The sequence below is a fragment of the Acartia tonsa genome, chromosome 1 (genome assembly GCF_053477335.1).
Source record: "Acartia tonsa isolate MP-2025a chromosome 1, ASM5347733v1, whole genome shotgun sequence".
NCBI lineage: Eukaryota > Metazoa > Arthropoda > Copepoda > Calanoida > Acartiidae > Acartia > Acartia tonsa.
In genome coordinates, this window is record NC_137260.1 from 55,281,421 (window position 1) to 55,309,131 (window position 27,711).

The following is a 27,711-nucleotide window of genomic DNA, read 5'->3' on the forward strand; positions in this document are numbered from 1 at the left end:
TTCAAAAGTATAAACTAATTGTTACAATAGTCATCATCAAAATAGATAGGACAATTCTAACATGCCAAAATTAACAAAAATAGGTAATTGTACAGGATGGACGTACAAACCCTAATTACAGAAAAAGATTCGCTTTTAATAGTTATATATAAGATTCGCGTTTAGAATCACAGAAATATGTAAAAAAAAAATTATCGCATTTTAGTGCGAATGTCCTATCCTTTGATTCTTGATATCATTCTCATTTCAATGCACTAATACACTATTAAATGCATGCTTAGATATAATACGCCATAATACACATTTTACACCACACACACACAAACACACTTTTTTTAACCACTTTTTTTTAATAACCCCGCCGCCAGCCTATTCTTCCTTTCTTTTTGTACTAATGAGGAATACAAAGGATTTGATGACATGGAGTTTATGTTATAAGCATATGAAAGGCATCTTGTGTGAATGGAGCCAAAAATAAGTGCATACAAAAACGGGCGGACTTCCTATTTTACTGGGAGCAAAATTAGCACAAGAAAGGCTTTAATGCTCATTGATATTTCTATAATAAACAAGGATGATTATGGTTGTAGTTGCACATTCGTTTTTAAAAGACCAATAAAAGCAGAGAGGAAAAAAACTAACATGAAAAAAGTTTTACAAAAAAAAATAATCTGTATAGCACTTAAATAATTCAAGGAATTATATGAGAAAAGGAAAATGAAACCTTTTTTTAAAAATAATTAAAACAATGAAAGTAAAAACCATAAAAAAGGGAATTAGAAAAGGATGTATTCATTGTTAATTTTACAAAATTTCTTGTAAGAAGTAAAGTTTAAAAATCATGGTATATGAATAATTTTGTAATTCATTTTATTCCTAATATTATAGATGGTTTCTAGCTATTTTAAACAAAGATTGCTTAGAATATAGGTCTATTTATTAATTTATTTACAATATTGCAAAAGAATTTTTAAATAACTATTTTTATGCATCTCTTTATCATATTCTTTTACACCTGATTAATAACTTCAATTGTAGAATATAGGTCTATTTATTCATTTATTTACCATATTGCAAAAGCATTTTTAAATAACCATTTTTATGCATCTCTTTATCATATACTTTAACAGCTAATTCATAATTTAAATTGTAAATGTGAACCCATCATATAAGTAAAGTTTCATTGGCATAAGAAAGAAAGAGAAAGAGAGAGAGAGAGAAAGATGTGTAAAAGGATTGTGCATTTAATTAGATGATAACTTACAGTGTGGCTAACATTAAATAATAATTTTATATCCCTACCCTAATATTATTTATTACCAAATAATTATTCAATTTTTTTCCAGCGATATTAGGAGAAATTATTTTTTTTCTCAGAGTGCTTATTTTAGTTCAAATATAAATACAGTGTGTCCAAGTTTCAATTAAAATCGGCGTTGTCGAGCTTAAGATATATACAGTGTGGCCAAGTTTAAATTATAATACATCGTTTTCAAGTTTAAATTTAAATACAGTGTGTTCAAGTATAAATTATGATACATCGTTTTCAAGTTTAAAATTACATACAGTGTGTTCACGTTCAAATTTAATACATAGTTATCAATCTTAAATATAAATAGTGTGTCCAAGTTTCAATTAAAATACAGCGTTGTCAAGCTTAAGATATATACAGTGTGGCCAAGTTTAAATTATAATACAGCATTGTCAAGCTAGAATTTTCATAAAGCCTGTGTTTCCAAGTATGGATTTTATTACTGTATTGTCAAGCTAAAATTTAAATCCAGTGTGTCCAAGTTTAAATTATGATACACCATAATTGAATAATAATACAGCATTGTCCAGTTAAAATTTAAATACACTGTGTCCAATCATGATACAGTGTTTTCAAGCAAAATCAGTTTAGCCAAGTTTTAATTATGAAAGACCAAAGTTAAATAATAATTAGATTATAATACAGCATTGTCAAGCCTAAATATAAATACAGTGTGTTGAACTAAATTTAAATACTGTTTGTCCAATTATAAATTATAATAAGTTGTCAAGCCTAAATTATAATACAGTATGTCCAAGAATAAGTTATAAACCAGCACTGTCAAGCTTAAATGTAAATACAGTGTGTCTAAGTTTAAATCATATTAACACAACGTGGCACTGGCGAGGTTTAAATTCACAATACAGAGTGTCCTAGTTTTAATTAAAATACATAAAGTTCGAGGTAATGCAATACAATAATACCCACATTATAGCATTTCATACAAGAAATTAAAATAAATAATGAGATTTAAATTTGAAAGTGTACAAAAGTTTTTATTTATAAAATCTTATTATTTTAATCCATCATGATATTATGTAACTATTTCCTTAATTCAAAGTAAACGCCTTTTTATTAATAAAATACAAATAAACAAAGATAAAATATATAAAGCATGCAAAATTTCAGCAATTATACAATGTACAGTCTTTATATATTTTTATAATTAAATGCTTTTGTAACTAATTAAATTGTAATATTCTGTAGTATTAATATTTGATCTATTTTAAATGAATAAGCATATTTTAATTATCTTTTTTATTGTGTTGTTTTCAGTGTAAAATCTACATCGCTGTGTAATTTAAAACAGTTGGAAAACTCAAAATTTCTCTTAAATGGAGAAGATTTACTTCTAAAATAAGCAGATTTTGTAGAAAAGAGAAATATTTGAGCTGCCCTACATGAAGAAGCCACAAATGAGATCTGCAAAAGGAAGATAAAAAGAGAAAAGAAAGCACAAAGAGATAGAAAAGTGAGCAAATATAACAAAGTAGATAAATAAATCGAGGAAAAGACAATAGACGATAAATTAATCTTACTTCCAATATCAGTTAAATTCTGATTTTCATAGATTTTAGATTAATTTATCTGCCATTTTTTTCCCTCCCTGTAGATAAACAATTAAAGGGGTATATAATGAAGCAAAAACCTTTTTTTTACTTACATTAATCATTGGCTTCTTGCCTATGTACTAAATAATGAAGTAAGTTAGTCTTGTTTAGGTTACTTTGTATAAACACATGCATAAAATAGCCAGAATTTGAGTTGCCGAATGTGTACACAGTTTCCTCATCCTAACTCAATATTTACTACTAGCCAAAAAAGCTTCAAATCTTCAAAAAAACAAAACCAAATTTAAAGAAATTAAAATTTTAAATGTATAATGTAAATATCGTTTATACATTAAAATTTTGAATTTTTTTAGCTAGTAGAAAATATTGAGATAGGATGAGGAAACACCGAGGAAACTGTGTACACATTCGGAAATTCAAATTCAAATGACCCCAGAATCACATTAAAAAGGCCTGCATTCACTTCCGCACATATATCAGTGTCAACTCCCCCCTAAAAATTAAAATGGAAGACGCCTGCCTTCCCCTTTTTAGTTAGCTTCAATCTCTCAAAGTTTACACCTCCCTGACAAAAACCCTGTGAACGCCACTGAACATATTACTAAATTTTTTTGAATAGCAAATTATTATAACAGCACAAACATGTAATTTACCGTTTTTTTTGCGAATATGAATCACAAAATATACTGATGTGATAATACAAAATTTGCACACCTATTAAACAATATAGGTATACACATCTCCTGTTTTAGAAGATTAATATACCTATATTGCATGTGATTCTGCTAAATTAATATGAACAATAAACAGTTTATATGTCAACAATATTTAACACAACTTTTCTTAAAATTCTTGACAAGATATTATTTAAGAAAATATAATCCACCTATAAACAAGTTTAAATTTTGTTGACATATAAAAGACATGATCCTATATTACTATTTCAAATTTTCATCTATTAAGTAACTGTGACGTCACGTCACTGATTAGATTCAAGAATACAATGGATATAACATAAATAAAGACAAAATATCGACTAACAAGAACAAGGATATCCATAAATTTCGCAGCAATAACAAGAAAATATTAATATCAATAAAAATTGGCAATTGATATTTTAAAGAATGCACTTGGCAAAATTTTTAGCAGGTATCCTTATATTGGTAAGGTTTTTTTGTCTGAAGCCTAAAAGTTACTTAGGTAAGCTTATCATTGGTTCTATTATATTTTCAGATGTAAGTATTTTTTCATTAAATAATTCAGAAACTGTTCTAAATCCGATAGAAAAATAAATTCAAACCTACGGACAAAGCCAGCCATAGAGCAGATGCATAGTATCTATTATTTTGTCCTTTTGCTATTTATGCTAAATCCATGTATTCTTCAAAATTAACGGCCGTTTTTGGTAAATTATTTTAAACAACAATCAACTGAACATTTTATTCTAAAAAATCAAAAAATCTATTGGCTATCATTTAGTCTTAAAATATTGAATTTCAGCCATATATTAAATTAAAGGGACTGAGACTAAATTAAATTTTCAATTAATTTGCTAAGTAAAGGGAATATGGTATGAAAAAAGCAAAACAACCTACCTTTATTTTATCCTCTCCTTTTGTCTTTGTATGGGTAGCAATTCTATGAACTCTCCATATCTAAAAAAAAACAAAATCATTGGTTCCTTACGTTTTAAAATCTGCAATCTATGTTTTAAATGTTTAATATTTTTAGAAGATATACCTATAAACGAACAAAATATCACAGGGATAAACCCAATAGATTTTCTATAAAACTTTGTAACAAATGAGTATAAAGGTTTCGGAAATTCCTGCCAGATTAAAACCGGTTTTGAGCTATACTGAGAAGATATATATCGTATAGTATTATAGACAGTTTTCCGGGAATAATGAGATAAATATACCAGAATTAAGTTTTTATATTACTGATTAAGCTGTCCATAATATGATGCGATAAATAACCATTCTCCAATTCAATCTTAAAATATTTGTGTTTAAGTCTTTTTTTCGCTAATATGTGCAATTTAATGACAAGCAAGTGCAAGAGTAGCTTTCCTATAAGAAATAGCTTCATTTTACAGCCTTAATCAAAATTCTTCTAATATTTGCCAAAAAAAGGTATTTTTAGCAGGTGTCTTTTCTTTTAACTTACATTCTTTTGCTCTGATATAGAAATACTTTTATTTTCCAACTTGTTAAAAGCAAAGCTCCTTTTTTACAATTAGTTTTTGTCCGTTCGTAACTTCTGCTGTCAGTAAAGCTCTGATTTTAAATGAGTCAGCCATGCAAGTTTGGTTCTCTTGATTAACCCTTACAGATCATATTGACCCCCCTCTAGTTTTTTTCAATGACATTTTTTTTGTAGGTAAGCAAGGGTTAAGCATTTTAGGTATAATCTGGAAAGAGCAACAACTATAAATCAGTACGTAAATTCCATATAATTTCATTTACGGAATATTTTATTTTGCAATTTTGCAATTTCATATCAAATGGATTTACCTTTTATATGGTTTTTCGCTTTTTTGGCTCTTACTATCCTTGAGTTATATTGTAAATAAGGGGGAAATTTGTTGAAAAGTTTAGAATTTTACTTTGAATAAAACATTTGTTTACTTTTTGCAGGATATCTCGTTTGGCAAGCTGTCACAACAAAGTTCAATTATTCTGCCCCCCATACTGCCCCCACTGTCCCCCTAGTGCCCCCATACTTAAGGGATCCCTGCCCCCTCATCTCTATTTTGCTTCTTATCTCCTCCCATTAAACTACTGTTGCCTAATACTCAGGGAATTAGGGATGGTTAGATAAATATCATTTGTGTCATCAACCTGATCATCTAAGATGCATGCAAATACTGTAACACCTTTGTTTATTGGCAAATTTTAATGAATATAAACCAGACTCTTATTGATTAAAATATTATAAAAAGATCAATGTACTGTACTTTTTCTCTAAATTCATTACCCATTCTAGAATTCCTGGTTATACTGTTTAAAACTCCACCTTTCTCTTGTTCTCTAAACTTTGCCCAATTCTCTCTAGTACTCTTTCTCAATCTCTCCCTCTCTCTTTGTCTCAGTATATTTATCTGCTAATGTTAAGGGTAAGGTAAGAATTCCTATTTGAGGACAAAATATATATTTCTTTTTCTTAATTTCTTATAGAGTTAATACAATAAATAACAACATCATTCTTTTTTTCTGATTCTTGTGTGAAAAAATCTGGCTTTTGTGTCTTGCGAAGTGGAAAAATGGGTATGTAGAAGAGGGTAAAAAGGTGCCTTCTCTAATATAAGAAATACACGACATGATATTTAATTGGGTTGAACAAACCATCCCCCAACCCAACCCCTAACCTATAATCTGATTTTAAAGGGTCACTCAAAAATATTTCTTGAGAGGCTGAAGGTTGGTTTCATCACCCCCTTAACTACGTCTTTGGTGCTAATGATAAAAAGTGAACTAACTTTAGTGAACATGGAGCCATAACCAAGTGAGAACCCGATGCTGAGCAACCATTTGGGAGCACTACACACCACTGGAAACATATCATCAGAGATCTGAACAATAAAATAAAGGATCATTTCAAATAAAGACTAAATACTTCAATGTAATTCAAATATCAACATAAAGTAAAAAACTTTATTTATTCCATAAACAAATAGAATATGGGTCTTATCGCTTTGGTTTAATTAGGATGATTAGAGCACTATAAGTATTAAACACTCTACCATTGAAATATTTGAGCTCATTTATATACGTTTCTTTCCTATATAGATCTGTCATGGATCTTGATGCAATAAATCCAGCCGTTTTATAAATAAAAACAGTCGAAAATATTTCATAAGATAAAAAATAAACAAGGATGACAACATCCATAAGTAGCGAAGCCCAAAAATTCATGGATGGGAATACGGTTGTTTTCTTAAAACGACAGAAAATTTAATTTTTATATCCTTACCTTAAAAAAATTGGAAAATCGGACTATATACATAAGAGAAATGGAAAAATAAGGAAAAAATTTAAAATAGTCAAAAACCTGCAAAAAGGCAGTCTGACTGTCATGGTTGTTTTCTTTAAATGATAGGAAACTTAATTTTGATTTCTATAACTGAAAAAGTTTTGGAAATATTTAGTAATATAGTTTATATTAATATATTTATAGTTAATATTGCTCCTTATTAATAGGAATGTTGTCAAAAAATTTCAGCATTCTATCTTTTATAGGAGCTGAGTAAATCCCATTTCCCCCATAGAGTTACGGACTGACTGACTGACGGACTGACTGACGGACAAAGTGAATTATAGAGTAGCTTCGCTACTAAAAAGTTGTCGCTCATATAGGCATAGAATAAGAAAACTACACACTAGACAAAACATACTACATGGTATATAAAATCATCGAAGATCTGAACAATAAAATACAGGGCCATTTCATAAAATTTTACAAATAGTTTAATTAATATCAGGGATAATAGCACCTAAAACCAGCAGTTTAAGAAACTAAATACAATTTAAATGTTTTTTTTCTGACATATTTGAAAGAAAAAACAACACATAGTCAAAAGCCAATTCAAACCACTGGAAAACTATTATCTACGTCTGTTAACAAAAATTAGTACAAGGTGATTCGATATACTCATATTATTAGTTTGATTTATAGCAAGGATAACACCCTCCAAAAAATTTTTGACATTAATGGTTTATTTAATTAGTTTGAATTTCATGATATTTTGCTGCCTTTTTAATTGCTTTAAATGTCCTTGTTTTAAACAATACAAGAAAAAAAGATAGAAGTGAAACTAAGTTTTATATGTCTAATTAATCTTCAAAATTAAAAAGTGTATTGTTGTCTGTATTTATATTTAGGTGCGTCCAAATTTTTTTTCTCTCTCTGTAGATTTAGATTTCGAAAACTACTAAACCGATTGAGTTCTTTATTTTTTGGAAGCTTCATATATATCCCAGGATGGTTTTAGGTCATTTAATTTTTGGATTCAAGTCTTGTGATGGTTTTAGATTATTTTTTTGCTATATCTACCCTTGGAATACAGAGCTAGAGGTGCAGCCGCCAGTGAACTATATTCCATCAAGATATTTGCCAGATGTCTCAGTAACTACAGACACACAGATAGACGGACATCCTACTGTAAAGCTGTTAAATATACAATAAACAGACAGGCAATCATCTTGCTACTTTGCAAATTTATTTGCATAAATTTGGATGTCCCTGGTATGAATGTGCAAATATTGAACACACATCAACCATGCAATCTTTAGGCTCTGCCAAGTAAACACACAGGTATTATCCCTTAATTGGAATGTGGACCACTCCCCTTCCCCTCAGCACAAGTTTTAGGCTATTTTCAGATAGTCTCCCTTAATTTTTTTGTAATATATACTTCAAAGAGGGATTATTCATTGTTTTTAATTGGATTGTGTCCAGAAATAAGGTATAGCCAAAAGTGAAATAAATCTAAAAGCAGATGGAAAGGTCGTCAATTCTACTATGTGTTGCCCCTCAACGACAGCTATAGGTTTTGCGATTTTTTTTTCTCGAATTAATTTCGTTGTTGGTTTAAGCTGGATTTTGTCGACCCTCCCTTACACATCCGGGGGGGGTTATGTAGTCACACAGTCACACTTGCAGTATAAAGGAAACCCTGTAGAAATCATATCTCTGCCTAATTAGTTTATTGTCAAACTCAGATTTTGTATTTGATTTGCATTAAATTGATTCATTTTTAATTTTACACACACAAGTGTTCACAACCATAAAGATAAATACTAATTAGGGGTTTGTTTATGCATTTTCAAGCATAGATACATTTTTGTCACTTTAAAGTATCAAAAACAATCCATGTTAAGCTACAAGTAGCGAAGCTATAACATTTACTCTTTTAATTCTCTGACAATACTATCAGTGGTCATGTCTGAAACATGATTGACAAACTATTAAAACAACTCCACAAGATAGCGTTTTCTCTAAGACTCGAAATAGAAAATATTTTTCAAAAGGAGAAAGAAAACAATTTAAAATTGATGTAAAAATGATTTATGTTTTGAATTGTTAACCCTAAAACGATTTTAATTAGTTTAATAAGAATAAATTTACGTAAAATGATCTTGGCAGTTAAGTTCAAATTTGCTTTTAGGCCTGTATCATTTGTTGAACTTCGCTTTTAGGGATAACGTTATCATTGTTTTATCCTCCATCTTTCCTTATTCTAAGAGTAGGCAGCCGCATTTAGCTGCGAGGTACACAGAAGTCATACTGCCAGTGGTGCATCTTATATAACCCTCAAAATAAGTTGAAGCCATCCATATAAGCTATCATCAGCCTCACTCAACCGTAGTCTAAAAATTTAAATACATCTGCAGCCGCATGACACAATCATCGACTGCAGAGCCCTACCCTATCCATAGAATACAGTGCTAAAACATTGAAGGATAAACATATCCTCCCCTTAACATTTTACCCATAAAATTTTGTCCTTCGTTCACTGAATTCAAATTTAACATTTTTCCTTATTCACAGAAATTCAGAGATAGGACAATGATCGATAATTTTATTTCCTTTCTTATTCTTTTAAAACCTAAATTATTGTAATTTGTATTATCAATTGTTTTTTTATAAAAGAAATTAGCATAGCTTATAGTAACTATCTAACCCTTTCAGATATTAAAATGTCTCTTTTAAAGGAAATTTTTTCAAAAAGTTTTCTTTATAACTTTAAACTGCAGTTGTCCTAGTTATTAAGATTTTGATTATCAAAGTTTTAACAAAAAATGTTAAACAATAACAAAGTGTGTGTGTGTCATCTCTTTCATGTGATTTACATGTTTGAATTAGTCAGGTTGCTTTTAGCAATGGCTTTAAGTCATTTTATGTGGATATTCAAGGAGGTCAATATAAAGTAAGGGGGGTAATGTGAAAGAGAAAGATAGGTCTATCTATTATTGAACTATCCCTGGATTGCATACCTTAGGTACCAGGGAGGCAAAGATAAAAGATAATTGCTGATTTTCTACCCACCTTAAATTCTCTGTTATTTTAAACCTACCAAGGACAAACTTAAGACATCGAAGGAAAGATAATTATGTATTTTATGTTAACTTGGGTTAGGAAAGGTTTGGAAACTTTTTGGGTTTGGGGCTTGCTTCCTCCTAGGGCTAGTAACGTTAAATGTATTTTGAAGAAAAACAATTACAAGAGGAAGTTTGTGTTTGCTATTCATAAAAAAACCTTATAAATTAATTCATCCCCAATTCTCTAATCCCTTTGTCCCTGATAGCTAGAATAAGAAAAAACAACATTATGGGTCATAATTATTCCACCCGCAATGACTCTATGAGGAGCAAAACTTTTACAACCTCACTATACTAGATGATAATTGGAATAGAATGTGGGGGGAGGGGTGGGTTAAGAATGAGTATTGTATACTATGGTCCCCAATTTCCAAGGTAATCCCTGCCTATCCCCAAAGTTGCAAAAAATCCCTTAAAAGACTAGGTGACCAAAATTTTCCCTATCCTTGGTTTTTTCAGAGCTAGTTTTTTTAGAGCTAGTTTTTTTAGAGCTAGTTTTTCATTTCCTCTGTTCAACCCTATGGACTTCTTACCTTAGAAGATCCTAACCCTACGCAGTTCTTCTGAACCACACATAAGTACCTAACCTAATATAAAAATATAATAGAGGAGGGGGTTGATTAGTGCTTCAATGAAAATTGAATGGATATTGGCCCAAAATATCATATTAAAGGGGTATCTAGGTATAGCTATATTTCTCCTGGTTTGATGTCTTCAATTCTTTCATGTGGAAATTTTAAGGATATTCATTCATTTTCGCCTAAAAATTTCAGTAAAAAATGCCACTTTGCCTTATACAACACTAGCGGCTTCGACTCTATAGGTCTCTAGGGGCATTTGAGGTGAGAGGGGGTAAGTCAACCACCCCTCCCATTTTCAATTCTAGCTTTAAATAGAAAAATCAAACAAAAATATTTTTTTAGATGGGTAATATTTTTCTATGGGCTAACTTTTTTGAAGATTGTAGACCTCCCCATGACATAAGAAAAGCAACATTTTAAAGGAGAAACATATCGGTACAGCGTTTAGCTAAATTCTTTGATTCAGATAGTCAGTGACAAAGATATCATCCTAATACTTTGATGTACTAACGTACGGAATGGAACGCACACCATTTTTGAAGCATTGGTGTGGTAATTAAAGCGTTTGGATTAAACATTTTTACAACTGCGTCGAGAAAATGTACAAGCACGCAGACAGGGGCGTGCTCAACAATTTTGTAAGGGGTTGTTAAGGCACCAATTAGGGGTTAAAAAGGAAACACATACACAAAAAAGTAATCCAATCATACAAAGTAGTAAGTTGGTTTTTGTCTGTAGTGAAGGATCTTACTAACTGCTGAACCGATATGGTTTTCCTTTACAGTCAAGCTTCTTATTAGTCCAGGTTAGTTTTTTAACTTTTTTGGGGAAGGGTATCTCCAATCTGTCAATAAAAAATGCCCCCCCCCCATAATTTTTTCTTCTTTTTTAAATCTTAAAATATAAACTCATTTAGTAGGTAGCATGGTTTTTTTGGGGGTTGAAACCCTCAATTTTCCTAGACCTTCTTATAACATACAAATAGAGTAGACATACACTTTTTTAACCAATTTTAGTTGAAGGTAGTAAGTAGTAAAATAGATTTAATCTAAATTAAGTTTAGGATTCAAGGAAACCCTGTTTAGATTTGAATAAGACCATATCTAAGATATCTCAGCGTAGCCTATGAATGTCATATTAATAATATAGAAACTTTTATGAATATTAAGGCCAGGTTGAGTACCTATAAATATAAGGAGGGATTAATAGGGTAGACTATCATAACTATATTTGTACCTACATATATAATAAGAGTATAAGGCTATGTTCTTTATTACCTATAACTGTACCTAAAGATATAAGGAGGGGTTTATAGGGTATACTATCATGACTATAACCTATAGTAAGAGTTTATAGGGTATTTTATCATACTTATATCTGTACCTAGACATATAAATAAGACTTTATAGGTTATACTATCAGACCTATATCTAAACCTAGAGATATAAGTAAGAGTTTATAGGGTATACTAGCATACCTATGTATTTTTGTACCTAGACATATAAATAATAATCTATATGCTATACTATCTTAACTATATCTGTACCTAATGATAAGAGTTTATAGGGTTCACTATCATACCTATACCTTATATACCTAGAGATGTAAAAATGTCTTGAACTCTAAGTTTAGAAATCGAGGTTAACGACTAAAGAGATTCTTACCAACAGAATTACTAAGATAGAACGATTATGAGAATAAAAGTTAATTTTTCAACTAGGTAACAAACAACAGGGAATTTCAAATATAACCTAGCTGTTCAGGCTAAATGATTTTTGAAGTTTTGCGCCTATTTGTTTATTTCAACTGAAGAAAATTGCTTGATAAGAAGCGAAGCTTCCTTATCATTCGTCTGTCCGTCTTCATGTCCGTTTGAAACTTTTGTGAATGAATGTGATTTTCTATGCTCCTATTCAAGATAGACGGCTTAAATTTCATGGTAATTGGTAAGATTCTATTATAAATGTTCCTTTAAATCATCTTTTAATGTTATTATGCTTCGCTACCTCACTTTTAAACGGATGACATCTCTAAAGCATCCTAACTCTATTGTACGTTATCCTTACTGTAGAGTATACAGTGTATAAGTTTTTGAAACAACTTGGTTCTAAAGTATACTATGCTGTAAAAATATAACAAACACACACACACACACACACAAACACACACTCACACACATACACTATTCAATTAAAGTTGTTTGTTACTTATATTTTGTTTTATCAGGGGACAGTCACTTGCTGGTTTTACTGCCAGCTAAATTAAAGGGAGGATGATTATCTTCAATATCTAATCCTTAGGGATTTTTTGCTAGGAAGAAAAATATCTGACCATAAGAAGGTAACCTTAACAAGAGGGTACAATTTCTAAATGGGAGGATGGATAAAATGTAAGAATATTTATGATTTTTGGGTTGGATAATTAACTCTAAACCCCCCTCCCCGCCCCATAGGAAGACTTTTCTACCATCATAAGAACTGCATATTTTGTTTCCATTATAGGCACTATCTATAATACAAAGTAGAACGATGTCTGTCTGTCCGTCTGAAGCTTAAGATCTCAGTAACCACTGAACCGATTGGGCTTTACTCTTCAGATAATATACCTACTGGTCCTGTGGTGGTTTTAAGCAAATTTCTTGGGGGGGTGGGACACCCCCAAAGTAAAAAAATTTCTCCCACAAAATTTTTTTTTGAGGCAGTTACTTCACAAAAAAGGCCGCACCAGAAATAGTTTTTTTTTTAAATTAACCCTTGGGGCAAAGCCCCTAGAGGCTAGTCCGAAGCCGCTAGTATGATATAAAATATATGCTATATGCTATAAAATACAGTTTTAAATTGGTTCGATAACAGAGAAAAACTTATAATTTGCTCTATAATTAATGTAAAATAAACTGATTGTTGCTGTGATTGTATGCGGCGACGATACCTATATTTCTACTCAAATATGTATGTACACTTTATACAATTTAAATTTATTTACTTCAACAAACTTAAATCAGACTTGCAATTCCTTTTCCTTAAAATATTCTTTATTTTGAAATTGTTGATACATGTATATGATAATATGAGTATGGGCTTCGCCCCTAGCATAACATAATCTCTAAACAGAGAAGGTGGAAGGTCTAGAACCATTTCGGAAGCCACGTGAAGCTTGTCTATAAGACTCCTTGATACCAAAATAATTTCAAGAACCTATTAGTTTATATTATTAGTGGCTACACCACTAAAGGCCTATAGGGGTACTTAAGAAGGAGGGAGTTGACCTCCCTCCACTTTGAATTTAAGCTTGAAAAAAATGTAAAAAATATTGGGGTTGGGGTTCATTTTGAAGGGTGGTAACCTTCACCCTTCTCAATAAGCCTTCCCAGGACCTACGAGTAGCTACACTGTAAAGTAGAACCATATCAGATCCTTGTGTACACAGACAAACAGACTCATGGAGAACCTGTTACTTTCATATACTTTTAAGCATAATTATCTGTCATAATATATTTACATATTGAAAACTATTAATTTAATTTTAGTTTCCTTTTCTCACCTTTCCCTTCAATAAAATTAAGGTACCAAAAACAGCCACTAGCTTTTAAAATAACTAGCGGCTTCGACCTTAGCCTCTAAGGGCTATGCCCCAAGAGGTAATTAAAAAAAATTAAGTACTTCTGGTGCTGCTATTTATTTTGAAGTAGTTTCCCCAGAAAACATTTTTTTGGGGGGGAGGAAGGGAATTTTAATTTTTAGGGGGGTTGGGAGTGTCACACCCCCAAAGAAATTAACTTAAAACCACCACAGGACCAATAGGTATATACCATGAAGAGTAGAATCCGATCGGTTCAGTGTTTATCGAGATATTAAGGGACGGACGGACAGACAGACGGATAAACAGACATCATTCTACTTTGTATTATAGATTATTTCTTAGTCCACTGTCGTATATTTCTCTGTGCCATATTTACTAAGTAAATATTTTATAAATAATATATTCTTTTCTATTATTTGGTTGTGAAACATTGTATAAAGTTAAGTTGAGTATATATCTGCATCATATTACATCTTTAAACATAAGTGACAACCCTGTATTCGAGAAGTGAACCACCAAAAGCCCCTCCCATTGGTGGTTCTCCTTCTGAATAGAGTTGCCACGCTTTCCAAATCGTAACTCACTTTAAGAGGAATTATTTTTTCAAGTTTTAAATTATTTTTTCAAGTTTTAAATTGATAGGACAATTCTAAGCAGGCCTTTTTAATATCAGTGTAAATGGAGGTGCTTCCAAAGTCAAACGTTTTATATTGATTTGTACATATACTAAACCAAAACATGCTACACTGAACACCAAAGAACCTACAGGTGCAATGTCAAATGCATGACATAAATATTTTACTGATAATAGGAAAAACCTCTTTTTCACTAAACAGAAACCAGTCATTACTGGCCAATGCCATTAGTATCAATTTTATACAATTTCAAAAAACTCATTTATCCGACATATTTAATACAAATATTTTCCATATAATGCTATTTTAATTACATTGTTGTCTTAAACCTAAAATGTTTTGTAAGAATACAAGTAAATATGTGTTTAAAGTGTGGTGTATTTTGCTACAAATCTAAAATTTGGAAAATGACAAAATTTTGTATTCAGCTGAGGGAAAACATATTTCTTTTCTCCTCTACATAATAGAAACTTATTTCAATTATTGCATTAAATTTACACCAAAATAATTTATATAATTTTAGAATCTTTAACTATTAGCTTTGCCAGAATCTTTAAAAGAAGGCATAAGGGTGACATCTTTTGATGGAAAAAGAGAATAACATAGATGGTAGAAGATTTCTTAAGCGGAATGTGTTTGACTTTGACCTATAATCCTATAATCAGTCTAAACATGTATAAGACTAATACAGATATTCCATGAAAATTGCAGATCAATCGGTTTAGTGGTTTACGGGATTTTGATCCAGAATGGATGATTTTTTTTATTCAATTTGGATTAAAGTACCTACCATACATACATTAACGTATACATTAACATAATAATATTTAACAAAACAACAACTCACCCATTGAATATCAATACCCAGGGGAATGGTGGCCAGCAAGCACAGGATGATACCCAGCAGGACAAGGTTGTTACAGCTTGGATGCGAGTACATGATAATCCTTAGAATAAGAGTTTTTGTTCAATATAATAAAGGGCACCTGAGCAAAATTTAGTATTTATGATGAGGGCACTAAACTAAATAAACAACTTTTTTTCTATTTTTATTTCTATGGTTATAGACTATCAAACAGATCTAACATAAAAGGATTGTGCGAGGATTATATCTTGTATTGTCCTGTATCTGGTTTCTTTAGTTAATAAAAATAAAGTTTTAAATCTTTTTCAGAAATATACCTACACATAAGATTTGGAGAATTTTAATACTACGGATTTCAAAATCTTATTCATAATTAGATTGAGGCTTTTATAGTAAAAAATGTCAATGACCTAAATAAAATAAAATAAATGAAAATTATTAAAGAATTTCACTCACAAATGAAATAATCCTACTTAGTGTAGCTTCTATGATTTATCAGCAGTAAATATAAATAAAGAAAAGATATTTTTATATAAATACATCATCCTTTTCAGATAGATCCATGAACATACCACTCTATACAACTGGAACTAATGTAAGAATTTGCTTTTAATACATCAAAACTAAAAATAATTAAATCAAATGGGTATCAAATTAGACCTTTACAATGAAAATTCATCAAATTAATTCAAAACAGTTAAAGAAGGTGTATCAACTATTTTTTTTATAGCTAGCCGGTTCTTTTAGTAAGTAGTAGATGTAAAATTTTTCATAGAATTCAGATATGCAATCGGTTTTTTTGTAGACCTCTTATTTTTTAAGTAATTTAAGTTTTTAAAAAAAAAAATTAAGTCGATTTTAAGGTACTAAAATGCAACAAAAAAAAGAAAGAAAATGGTCATTATGAACAAAAATAGTAAGATCTTTAATTTGACACCTTACTTTTTCAATTCTGTCAGGTAATTATTGAAAAAATCGTTTTTTTTAAACCCACGAGAATAAAAACTTTGAACTTAATTTTATTATTTCACAAATAAAAAAATATGGGTTCATATATACCATTAGAATCAGAAAAATATTACAAATCCATTGTAAGCAAAATTGAAAAAAAAGTTTACAATATAGTATATAAACTACAATAAAAGGAATTATATGAAAATATCATATTATGTTGTACAGGCAACGTCTTAATTCTTCAATTGAGTATAAAAATGGGAAGGGGGTAAAGAGGGGGTAAAGAGGGGGTAAAAAAGGGAAGACAATAGTGTTGTCTGAACAAAAAAAATAATTGGCCATTTCTGTAATTTTTTAATTTTTAAATTTTTTTCAATTTTGCTTACAATGGATTCGTAATATTTTTCTGATTCTAATGGTATATATGAACCCATGTTTTTTATGTCTGTTTGAGAAAATATTTAGGTCTAAAGTTTTTATTATACCGAGGTTAAAAAAATAGATTTTTTCAATAATTACTCAACAGAATTTTAAAAGTAAGGTGTCAAATTAAAGATCTTACTATTTTTGTTCTTACTGACCATTTTCTTCTTTTATTTTGTTGCGTTTTAGTACCTTAAAACCGACTTAATTATTTTTTTTAAAAACTTAAATTACTTAAAAAATAAGAGGTCTACAAAAAAACCGATTGCATATTTGAATTCTATGAAAAATTTTACATCTACTACTTACTAAAAGAACCGGCTAGCTATAAAAAAAAAAGTTGATACAACTTCTTTTCAAATAAAAATTGGTTTAAAACCAACTAATTATTTTCACAAACCAAAATTAAAAACTTTTAATTATTTCTCTTTCAGTTTCTTTATACAGATTGTTGTTTTAGAATATAAATTTACCTTATTTTAAAATTTTATAAAATATTATGATAGTATCAAGAACAAAGACTTATTAGAAATCAAATTTTCTGAAATTTCAAGTAGTAAAGAGAAGTTTGTTTGTGGGTGTAACTGTTTTTCCTCTGCTGTATACACTTCCCTAGATTTGTGTTGTGATGAATGAAGAGAAATTGAGTTGACAATCTCTAAATGTTTTTATCCACCCTATCAACAAAAATTAGGGAACAGAAAAAGCAGAATGGAAGTTATATATTGTATATCTTTAGAAATACGAAATGGAATACAAGATTTGTTTTCTATACTTATGTCTTTAGTCTAAAGACTTACAAACCCATTGTCTGGAAATTTAGCCAAGAAATGCAAAATTGAATAGACACATATGCATCATATTACTTTTGCAGATATACATCCATCTACTGCATAAAACGACTGGAAATTATTTTCTCCTGCTTTGAGCCAAAGAAAAAAACATTTTTTTTATGTTCGTGGAAGAAGTATATCTTTTTCCAAGTCATTAAAAATTTTTGATTTAATTGGTTGATTATGATTCTCATGTACAAATAAATTCAATCTTATCTTAACTTTAAAATACATCGAAATGTAGATTAAACACTCACCTTCTATAATTAAACTTGTTATTGACAACCAGAAGTATTAGAGCCGCAATAATTCCAATGAGACTGATACCAAGCAGGGGATAGTATAGGCCTGGGCTGACAGTCTGCAGGTCTGGCAAGATAATGGTCCTGTCCTGCGGGGGCTTGCCACCAGCCCAGACAACCAACTCATTTCCTAAAATATTTGTAATATTTTTAACAGTTCAGCTCCTTTATATAACATCCCTCCATAAATAGAATTATGAGTACCTTTATTCCTCCATATAACTCCCAAAATTAAAGAATATGAATTTGATTAACATTTATGTTGTTATTATCTTCAACCTAGAAATGACATTCCATACAGACGACAAAAACTACAAAAATTATATGTAAATTTACTACATCCTAATCTAACAGGAGGAAAATGTAATTTAGTGCGATTTCAACTTGTATTTTTACAAGGAAAAATCAAGAAAAATAGAAACCGTTGTTTATTCTGTATTCATTACATTAGGTAAAGTTACAGCGTAAACATTATTTCATTTCTTTTTTGTAGTGAAGTAAATCTATAACTCTTTTGTTTTGAATGGTCGAACTGATCATTCACTATTGAATATTTTTGGGAAATTAACGAATTCATTCTTTGCTTACAGAACAAAAATGGTGCCTAGCTTTTTAAAATAGGAGTAAATGGTTTCTTTGCTCGCTAGGCACTTTGAGGGAAACAAAAAAATTCCAATCACACGAATCAATTTTGCATGCTGTAAATAATAATTAACATGTTTACTATATAAAGATACTAAGGGTGATTTCTCATTTTTATTTTAGTTTTAAAAAATTAAAAAAAAAAATTTTGGGGGGTAATTTTTCTCTAGGGGCGATTTCTCCCCCAAAATAGTTACAAACCTTCCCAAACCTTCCCGGAACCTATGAGAAGCCTGTAAAGGAGAACCTGATCTGTTCAGTGGTTAGCGAGATCCTTCGGTATAGACAAACAGACAGACATCCTGTTTCTTTATTATAAGGATAGTAATAATCATCAGCATTTAAAGATAAACAAACAGACCGATAAATACTACTGTAGAGTGGATGTGCAACAAACACCATATTGAAATGCAATATGCATGTATTAAAGTAATAACCAATTTACTTACTATGTAATTGTAAATAAAGTAACCTAGAGTATTACAGACTAACATACAGACATATGAATAATACTATAGAGTGTATATGCAACAAATACCATATTTAAATGCAATATGCATGTAAAAAAGTAATAACCAATTAACTTGTCATGTAATTGAAATTATAGTAACCTATGGCATTACAGACTAACAGACAGACACACAAATAATACTATAGAGTGTATGTGCAAATCATACCATATTGAAATGCAATATGCATGTAATAAAGTAATAACAAGTTACTTGCTTTGTATAGCATAACCAAACAATTTATGATTACATACAGATACAAATATTCGGTAGACAGAGGCGTGCAGAAGGGGGTGTTTCTATCCATCTGACATAACTAAGGGGGTATCCATCCCCTCTATACCCCTCTACAACCCTCTAAATCCTCCTTTACAAGGGCATATAACCCCCTAAAACAGCCAAAGGGGGTGTCAAGGTATATAGTCACACTCCCCTCCCCCCTGGCGGAACTCTGTTAAACCATATTTTCTGTCCATCTTATAAAACTAATAGATCTTTATTACAAAATAGCAACAAACCTTCTGAATCAACGTTCCAGGTAAGATTATTAGTCCTCTGGTCATAGTAGCCAACCACTTCATATTTTTGGTTGATAAGCTGTTCTATTTTGGTCCAGGCCATACGGTCTCCAGTCTCTTGACTGAAAGCCACAGATCCCTAAACAATGATGATGTCAAAAATGTAGTCTTGATTCGACGTCAACTAAATAACGTCATTCGATTTTTTTGGCTAAAAGCATAGAGCCTCTAGATGCATTTACAGCATAGGTACAAACCGACACGCAAGTCTTGTAAAATAGTTTTTCTACAAAAGGTAGAATCGAAAAAGTTATCGTAACAAAAGAATATTTTAATGTGATTAAAGCTAAAAATAAGTGGATCAAATGTTTTTTTCTTCTATAATGAATATAAAGGTAAAATTAACTCACCGAAATGCCTAGAAATTTGACCTCTTCCATCTGTTGTTGCATAATGTCAGCTATGGCCTTAGTGCATAGAAAACTATAGATGTTTAGTCATGTAGTTTATTCTGCAAAGCTAACCTTAGGTATAAATATTTCAAACATTGAACTAAACGTAAGCTTTTATTTTGATTTTTTAAATTTTGCTATATTTATATTAAATATTGGGGGGAGAAAACAGTTATCAGATTAATTTGATTAACTCTGACTTTATTCCTTGTTTTAGCGGTCAAGTTTTTTTTGTGTAATAATGAATCACATAAAATGGCAATTGTTCGTTGTTCTAACGTGAAATTTGAACCTAACCGCCATCATTTTCATTCTGAGGCAGTTAAATCCGCCAATGAATTAACAATCCTCGGCCATTGACACCTTTTAATTTGCAGCTGTTAATTTTATTAATATTAATGTCCATCTATATTTTATTATGCCTTGTTGTCATAGTTATAATCCACTAGGGACATCCCCTGGGCAGACAGGATGCGTGCTGTCTCATTCAATGCTAAACAAAAATAAATATTTTAATTAGTCTAAAAAATAATAATATCTAGAAGAAGCGCAGCATTTAAACACTTTTGTATGTAGATTGTAGATAAAGTCAGTGAATTCACATTTTCCTGTTAGATATTTTTAATAAATATAAATGTTAATATTGCAGTCGGTTAATCCTATTACATAAAGTAGTAAAGTTTTCTATATCTGAGCCATAAGATTTTAATAACTATTAAATTGCTTGAGCTTTTCTTTTTAGATGAGCCTTTTTAGGTCCCTTGATAGTTTTAATCTATTTCATTTTTATACTTTATTAGGGTTTTTGGCTTTTTCTGCTCCTTTTTACATCTTTTAATACAGATAACCTAGATGCTAATGTGAAATGAAAAATGAAGGGAAAAAAATGTTTATTATTTGATACTAACTCCTAAGGACGTGAATATCCTTGTTAATCTATAAACAAAATAAAGGAAATACAATTTTTTTCAACTATTTTCAAAATAGTTTGACAATTTTTTCGTTTTGTTTCCCCCTCAGTTGTTAAATAAGTTGACAAATATGGATCAACAAAAAAGGATTAAAAAGGAGTTAGGGATTAAAAAGGGAAGATTAAAGAAATTAATTCCTTAAGAATTTAATTCTGTTTATATTTGTAAGTGTAAATAAATATACAAGGGCTCGGCAGCCGCACGTCAGCCGCGACGAAGCCTTAAATTTAAATCCGTTTGGATTCTTAATTTTTTTAAATAGAGTAATTCAAGAACAAAATATAAAATGCTCATAATTGTTTAATGCAAAATTAAGCCATTTCTGTATTAAAATTGTTAAAATAAGAAGATTACTTTCAATTTTTAAGATCCTTTAACAAAAGTGATGCATTAACTTATAAACTATTCTAAAATAAAAACTCTTTGTGTATTTAAGAAACCCTTTTAGATAAACAGTCTCTGAATGTCGGTACCACAGTCTCGCATATTATGTTTTGTTGTTATTTTAACTTACCTAACGCCATAGCCCAAACGGCATCATAGGCCAGGGGTGCTTCCAGGTATCCTTCTGGCATCAGGTTCCTGGCTAATGTACTCGCATACCTGAAAAATATTTTTTTTGACAATTTCAAAGGTTGCTACCGGCCAAACGGCTGAACATACGTACTATGCTTGCACATACTCATATCTGGCATTATAACAGACAGAGTACATTATTGCGCGAAAAATAACAATTTTACGCGAGTATTCTCTAGCTTTGCACCCAGAGTACACTATTGACAAATGACTATATCAGGTTATCTGTAGACCTTATTATAAGTTAAGCCGCTGCATCCTAAAAAAAAATTGAAAAACTTATCTGAAATAAATGCCTTGATCTGTAAATGTTATTGTAGAGACTAAATAAATGGGACTAAAGTAATCAAATAAATGCACAATAAAGCTGCATAAATACGAAATGTATTGTTAAAAAAAAGACAATCTTTTTATTTGTTTGTTAAAGGTGGACACTTTTTTTTCAATCTCACCGACATTGTTTGTTGTATATAGGGGCTTAGTGGTTAGGTACAAGATTGGATTACTATGTTTTGAAGGGGTGTTGTTTATATTTTGGTTCAGACAATAAAGTAATATCTTAAGAATTTACTAGCGGTGGCCCTAAGCATCTAGGGGCTCTGTATTTCTAGAGCTTGAAAAGGGCAAAAATGATCTAAAACCATCCAAAGACATAAATACAAAAATAAAATAGCCTAAAACCATCCTGAATCATATTTTAAGATTACTTAGAAAAAAGAACTAAATCGGTTCAGCGGTTAGTGAGATACTTAGTTACAGACAAAAAAGCTTACTATTTTGTATATTAGGATAGTTATGTATAAATAATGATCTTTCAAATTTCCAAAGAGTAGACTATGAAATGAAAGTAAAAATTTCTAATATAGAGTAATCTATTTATGTACCTATCTGTTTAGTGTCAGGATTTTGTTGGGTATTACAAGGATTACTGTATAGTAATATGGTAAGGTGTAAACTTAAAATCTATTTACTGTAGAATAACATATTCTTGAGACAGTATGCTTGGCAGTATTACTGTTTAGTAATATGGTAAGGTGTAAACTTAGAATCTATTTACTTTAGAATAACATAATCTTGAGACAGTATGCTTGGCAGTATTACTGTTTAGTAATATGGTAAGGTGTAAACTTAGAATCTATTTACTGTAGAATAACATCATCTTGGGACAGTATGCTTGCCAGTATTACTGTATGGTAATATGGTAAGGTTTAAACTTAGAATCTATTTACTGTAGGATAGCATATTCTTGGGACAGTATAAAGATCAGTATTACTGTTTAGTAATATGGTAAGGTGTAAACTTAGAATGTACATACTTACTGTAAAATAACATATTCTTGGGACAGTGTGCTTTACAGTATTACTGTTTAGTAATATGGTAAGGTGTAAACTTAGAATCTATTTACTGCAGGATAGAATATTCTTGGGACAGTATACTAGACAGTAATGCTATTTAGTAATAAGATTAACAGTTAGAATATATTTACTTTTACTGTGGGCTTAGATAATGTCATGATATTATGCTGTATACAGTATTATCATTTAGTTAAAAAATTTTACCTAATTTTCTTTTAACACAAAATTGTTTTAACATGTTGTAAATTGTATACAAGCCATATCTAGAAGAAATGAAGAACAAGATCAATTTTATATATAAAGAAGTGAAGCAACAACGATTAAAATTCATTACTTTTGATTAACAGATATTCAATAAATAAGATAAATAATTATGTTTACCTTTAAACAGTTAGGGAGTTGAATCCATTTTTATAGAAGCAGAAATATAATCTATGATTATGGTTTGGACCCTCTAAAACTGTAATCTACCCTTCCACTTTCCCCTCTCTTGGTGAAGATATCTTCAACGCCGATACGATTTTTGAAATATAAGATTCCACTTTTGTCTCTCTTGTTGAAGATATCTTCACCAAGAGAGGCAAAAGTGGAATCTTAAATTTCAAAAATCGTATCGGCGTTGAAGATATCTTCACCAAGAGAGGGGAAAGTGAAATCTTACATTTCAAAAATCGTATCGGCGTTGAAGATATCTTCACCAAGAGAAGGGAAAGTAGAATCTTACATTTCAAAAATCGTATCGGCGTTGAAGATATCTTCACCAAGAGAGGGGAAAGTGGAAAGGTAGATTACAGTTTTAGAGGGTCCAAACCATAATCATAGATTATATTTCTGCTTCTATAAAAATGGATTCAACTCCCTAACTGTTAAATATGGGTTAGTCAATCTTTAAGGTTACCTATCCACACATATAGATCATAATTCTTACAAAAGTAGGATGTATCAAAGAAAAGTTAGGTATATTATAATATCTAGTTTTACCTAACCTATATACCAGTTAAGCATACCTTAGTGGAAATATGGAATCAGCTAAAATCGTGGCTTAAAAATTTTTATATAAACTTTTAAAAACTGTCAATTTCTGCTTACTTAACTTTTTAGGAACTTACGGACAATTTCATGGTACAGATTTGCTGCTACACGGAAAAAGAAAACAGTGAGGGTTAGCTAAAACAATTTCTTAATAAATTAATCAGGAATAAAGGGGTATTACAATGTGCATTAAATCATTGATCCCCCAGCAAATCTGCAGAGTTAAACTATTGGTAAATATAGGCAAAAAAGGAAGAAATTAAGGAATTAATTTCACTTTCATTAATTTCATTGACTCCACTCTCCCTGAAATTTTATCCTTAAGTTGTAAAACTAATCCACTACGAGGATTAAAACAGAAAATGAAAAATTTTACAAGGATAAGAAAATTAAGGAGGGCTAAAATAATTCAGGGAGGAAGAGGAACATTAATTTATTTTCTCTTTTAAGTTTTACAATAAATAATATTCTGTCTTGGGTGGCTTAGATTTATTATACACTATGTCCTATTTGCCAAGCTTTTGAAATAGTATTAGAAGAGGATTTACACATTATTGATGGTTGAGTAAGTTTTTATGTCCATTGTCCTATCCCTGTTTCCCTGAAAATAATTCCTAATTTGCTGTTAATTCTGTTAATTTTGTTACTCACAGTTAAAACTTTTCTTAGTAGGTGTGTATTCACTTCTGCATCTTATCATATTAGCATAGCTTTTCATGTTTGTAAATCTTCACAATGTCAAAATAAATAGTGTTTAATGATGGAACAAAGGCATATTGGAATAAAACCTTTTTGTGCTGTTATTATAATATGCGATTTTTGATGATTTTTAAATGTGAATCTTGTGGGGAAGGTAATGCACACAAGAACTTTTCTTCACAGAATTAAACAAGGATGTAAACGTTCTAGGGTTACACCACAGTCAATATAGATTTTAAAATTAAGTGTATTAGTAATAATGATTATGTCTAAAAGTATCGAAGCGATATTAAAGTAATAAATTTATTGACTGTCATATTGCGAGACAATCAATATAATCATATAATCAGTAAATTTTATTACCACAAAAATTATGCACCTATTCAAGTGTTTAAAACAGATTATACGAGAAATAAATTAATTCTACTGCAAGCGTGTACGTTTTAAAAGTGATGCCTATAATGAGGAAACAACTTAACTTGGGTGGAGACTTTATTCCTAAAATTTATTATTGCTGAACAAAAGGTCGGATAATTATAGAACAAGTCTACTCGAGGAACCAAATATTATCTTAGAGTAGAAGGATGTTTGTCTGTCTGTACCGAAGCATCTCAACCCCACTCCTCCCCCTTCCCAAAATAAATATATTTAAACTTTTTTTTTATCTAAAATAAAAGGGTTTTGGGTTTCAACTCCCCCCTCCTCAAGTGCCCCTAGAGTCCTCTAAGGGCGTATCCGCTGGTATCAATATAAAGTAGAAGCACCATTACAAGTTGTAAACATAGCTATAGCTACAAAATAAACCAAATAGAAGCCCTACTCCTGTAAAGAATGTGAAACATAAAAAGGTTTTATGGCCTAATTTTTTAAAAACAAAATGAAAACAGAACCTTAAATTTTTAATTAAAATTCTAATTAGATTTTGCTTGATAATGAGCTGTTTTTAAGATTTTAAGAAACATTTAGCATGTGCTATTGTGATAAAACTTAAATAAACATTATAGGAAAAATACATACTATCCATACTATGGTCAAAGGCAATTATATTTGAGGGTGAGAAAACCTCCCCCGAAAAGAGGCGTGGACCCCAGAGGCTAGAGGCAAAGCCACTAATATTTGCCACAAGAGGTGATAAACAATTTTTTTTTTGGCGAAATACGTAAAAGGACCAAGGAAATCTTCTACAAAAAAAAAAATGGGGGGGATTTTTGTTTTGGGGGGGGTTGGGGGTGTCCAACCCCCCAAGAAAATAGCCTAAAACCACCACAGGACCAGAAGGTATATTCCCTGAAGAGTAGAATTCGATCGGTTCAGTGGTTACCGAGATCTTAAGGGACGGACGGACGGACAGACGGACGGACAGACGGACGGACGGACAGACATCGTTCTACTTTGTATTATAGAAGATAAAAGATTCAAATTCTTTATCCTATATATTTATGGCTAAATAAATGTTTAAAATGTTTAAACAGAATCAAAGATCTATTTTTCCCTTTTCTTATAAATCTTTTAAGTGAAAGATTTAGATTTTACCCACACTAATTGATGAAAATATTTTCTAACTATTTAAGTACATACTAAAGGACAGTTTAATATAAATAATTTTTCGTAGCGAAGCTGTAATAAAATATGTCCACTCGTCCATGAGGCGTTTGCTAGAATAACATTAATGATACATCATGATAAATTGAACTTAATAAAATAATCTTTTTTTTAAAGTAACAGAACCGCTGATCCGTTTTGGTTCTACTTTACAGGTTACCAACTCAAAGGTCCTGGAAAAGTTTATAATTATTAAGGGGAAGGGTAGCACCACCCTCCCAAGAAAAACTGCCCCCAGAAAAAAATTTTAAAAACTTTTTTTTTAAAACTAAAATATAGTAATTTGTTAGGAAAACCTGTCAAAATTGTAAATCCTCACTTACTATATTATTTTCTCTTAAGAACCACAAAACCATCTTATTTAACTTTTTATAAATATATACAGCAGCCACTCAAACTAAGTAAGTATTAATTTTGGAAAGGACAACTATATTAAGTCTGATTATATTGGTCTACATAGTTCGGTTAGGTTAACTAATGGATTACTATAAATTGTACACGTCTTATAACTCTTTGATACTATAGAAAACCGAATAATATATATTCAATTCATATATCTAATTTTGAGTAATCCAAGTAAGTACCTATCTAAAGTGTGTAACCTATCATCTTGTCTTAGTTTAACTATCAACTCTACTAATATAGAGTAATCAAAATATATACCTATCTTTATTGAGCTTACCTATCATCTCATTATAGTTTAGCTAATAACTCTACTAATACAGAGTAATCCAAATATGTACCTAAGTATAGTGAGCTTACCTATCATATTATCATAATTTAGCTAATAACTCTACTAATACAGAGTAATCCAAGTAAGTACCTAACTAAAGTGATCTTACCTACCATATGATTATAATTTGGCTAATAACTCTACTAATACAGAGTAATTCAAACATGTACAAAACTATAGTGAGCTTACCTATCATCTTGTCTTAGTTTGGCAAGCAGAGACTCATTAAACTGTGCAACCGTCCGACCTAAAAATAAATTACATCAACTTACAGGAATACAGTGATAGCACAATAACAATTAGATTTATCTAAATCTATAACTCCCAAATTTGTCTACTTTTTAAAGTCAGACTTTTAAATCATCTTATGGTTCCTCATAAATAATGACGTCAACAATAGAAATGACCAATGATAGGTCAGTATACATTTTACTATTGGTCAATTACGATGTATAATGGCCTAT

At 30.5% G+C, this 27,711-nt stretch overlaps 1 protein-coding gene across 4 annotated transcripts in view; it reads right to left on the bottom strand.

The window, feature by feature from the left end:
• Positions 1-27,711, bottom strand: part of GABA-B-R1 (gamma-aminobutyric acid type B receptor subunit 1) — a 111,957-nt gene that overhangs the window by 19,838 nt on the left and 64,408 nt on the right. For 3 of the 4 annotated variants that reach the window (XM_080166588.1, XM_080166605.1, XM_080166611.1), the window contains 10 exons: positions 27,437-27,494; positions 21,765-21,853; positions 20,702-20,772; positions 20,238-20,294; positions 19,828-19,966; positions 18,114-18,288; positions 15,629-15,728; positions 6,365-6,457; positions 4,479-4,538; positions 2,976-3,002 (listed from right to left, as the gene is read on the bottom strand). In XM_080166588.1, coding sequence (XP_080022714.1) covers positions 2,976-3,002; positions 4,479-4,538; positions 6,365-6,457; positions 15,629-15,728; positions 18,114-18,288; positions 19,828-19,966; positions 20,238-20,294; positions 20,702-20,772; positions 21,765-21,853; positions 27,437-27,494 — 869 coding nt within the window. The remainder of the gene's footprint in view (positions 1-2,975; positions 3,003-4,478; positions 4,539-6,364; positions 6,458-15,628; positions 15,729-18,113; positions 18,289-19,827; positions 19,967-20,237; positions 20,295-20,701; positions 20,773-21,764; positions 21,854-27,436; positions 27,495-27,711) is intronic. The other variant, XM_080166598.1, reaches the window with a different exon arrangement.